The 1,519-nt window shown below is 34.4% G+C and overlaps 1 protein-coding gene across 1 annotated transcript; it reads left to right on the top strand.

Moving 5' to 3' along the window:
• Nucleotides 1–244: 244 nt before the first annotated feature.
• LOC138205292 (olfactory receptor 7G1-like) lies at nucleotides 245–1,183 on the top strand. Its single transcript, XM_069161186.1, has one exon. The coding sequence runs from the start codon at nucleotides 245–247 to the stop codon at nucleotides 1,181–1,183; it is 939 nt and encodes a 312-aa protein (XP_069017287.1).
• The last annotated feature ends 336 nt before the right edge of the window (nucleotides 1,184–1,519 follow it).

The raw sequence follows: 1,519 nt of genomic DNA, 5'->3' as shown, positions 1-1,519 counted from the left end.
TATATAAAAGACTAAATCTTTCTCTGTCAAGGCAGTGCGGGTGAGGATAACACAGCATACTGCAATAGGTAAAAAAGAAAACCACTGGAACATTTTAATCAATGAATAGCAGCTTATTTGAAATTGCTAGTTAATAAGAACATTTCTGTCAGGTGAGAATACTTCTTCAGTGGACAACTTTTTTTTTTTCTTTTTTTTTTTTTTACAAATGGGAGGGCAACAACATAATAAAGACGGTACAATTATGTTTTCAAATTCGTCTTCAAATAATGTACTAAGTTTGGAAACATTGGACTTATCTACTCTTCAAATGTATCCAGCATTTGTATTTGGAACACTTACTTATCTAATTATTGTCTTTTGCAATTTGCTGGTTTTATTAACTATTGCTGTGAGTAAAAATCTCCATAAGCCCATGTTCATCCTGCTGTTCAACCTGCCCATTAGTGACATTGTGGGTGCTACAGCTTTTTTTCCTCAACTCCTTTTGAGCATTGCGACACAGAACAGACTGATTTCCTATTCTGCATGTATTATTCAGGCTTTTCTGATTCATGTCTACGGCACAGCCAACTTGTTGATCTTGACTGCTATGGCATATGACCGATATACTGCTATATGTCGGCCACTGAGGTATAATGCCATTATGAATACACATATTCTAATTAAAATGATTATTTCAGTGTGGTTTATAAATTTCTCGATAATGTTAACGTTGTTTATGCTGCTTGTGCGTTTTAAAATCTGTAGGACACACATTGTGGATTTGTACTGTAACAATCCATCATTAATGAAACTGACCTGTGAGGACACCCGAGTAAACAACTATTATGGAATCATGGCTTCATTCGTGCTTCAGGGAGGCCCACTGTCAATAATAATATACACATATGCACAAATCTTGCGTACCTGTCTCATGACTAATCATGCGGATGCACGGCAAAAAGCCATTCAGACATGTGGTACACATTTAGTGGTTTTCTTGATCTTCCAAATCAATACTGCCTTTACACTTATTTCTCATCGCATTAATGGCGTGTCCCCTTTCATAAGAAGGGCTTTTGGAGTGTCAATTCTGGTATTTCCCCCTATTTTGGACCCGCTTATATATGGGCTGAAAACTAAAGAATTTAAGCAGTGCATGATAATGTTCCTAAAAAGAAATGTGGGTTTCACAAAATAACTGCTTTTCTACTGTGCCTTTACTTTTTTAATGTTGTAATCGTTTTTTTTGTTTTTTTTAAATAAGTGGGAATTACACTTTTATTTGGATACATTATTGACAACCTGCCTTTAAAACTTTGAGCATAAATAATCTCCATACAAATATTTCTCATGCCTTTTTTCATCATGCACAATAAATACAAGAATGTACAAATTTCTCCATTCAGCTTGTTAGATATTTTATGAATGTGTAACTTGTATTTTGTCCTAATTTATGTTAACATGTATGTTTATGAGCATTGCAAGCCTTTTTCTACTTCTTTTGTTCTACTATCAGTCATTTCAGAACTGAAAG

This window comes from Embiotoca jacksoni, unplaced genomic scaffold (genome assembly GCF_022577435.1).
Source record: "Embiotoca jacksoni isolate LCO1_2020_lvr unplaced genomic scaffold, fEmbJac1.0.p SCAF_28, whole genome shotgun sequence".
Classification (NCBI taxonomy): Eukaryota; Metazoa; Chordata; class Actinopteri; family Embiotocidae; genus Embiotoca; species Embiotoca jacksoni.
The sequence above is the reverse complement of the archived record's forward strand: the minus strand, read 5'-3'. Positions and strand labels throughout refer to the sequence as shown.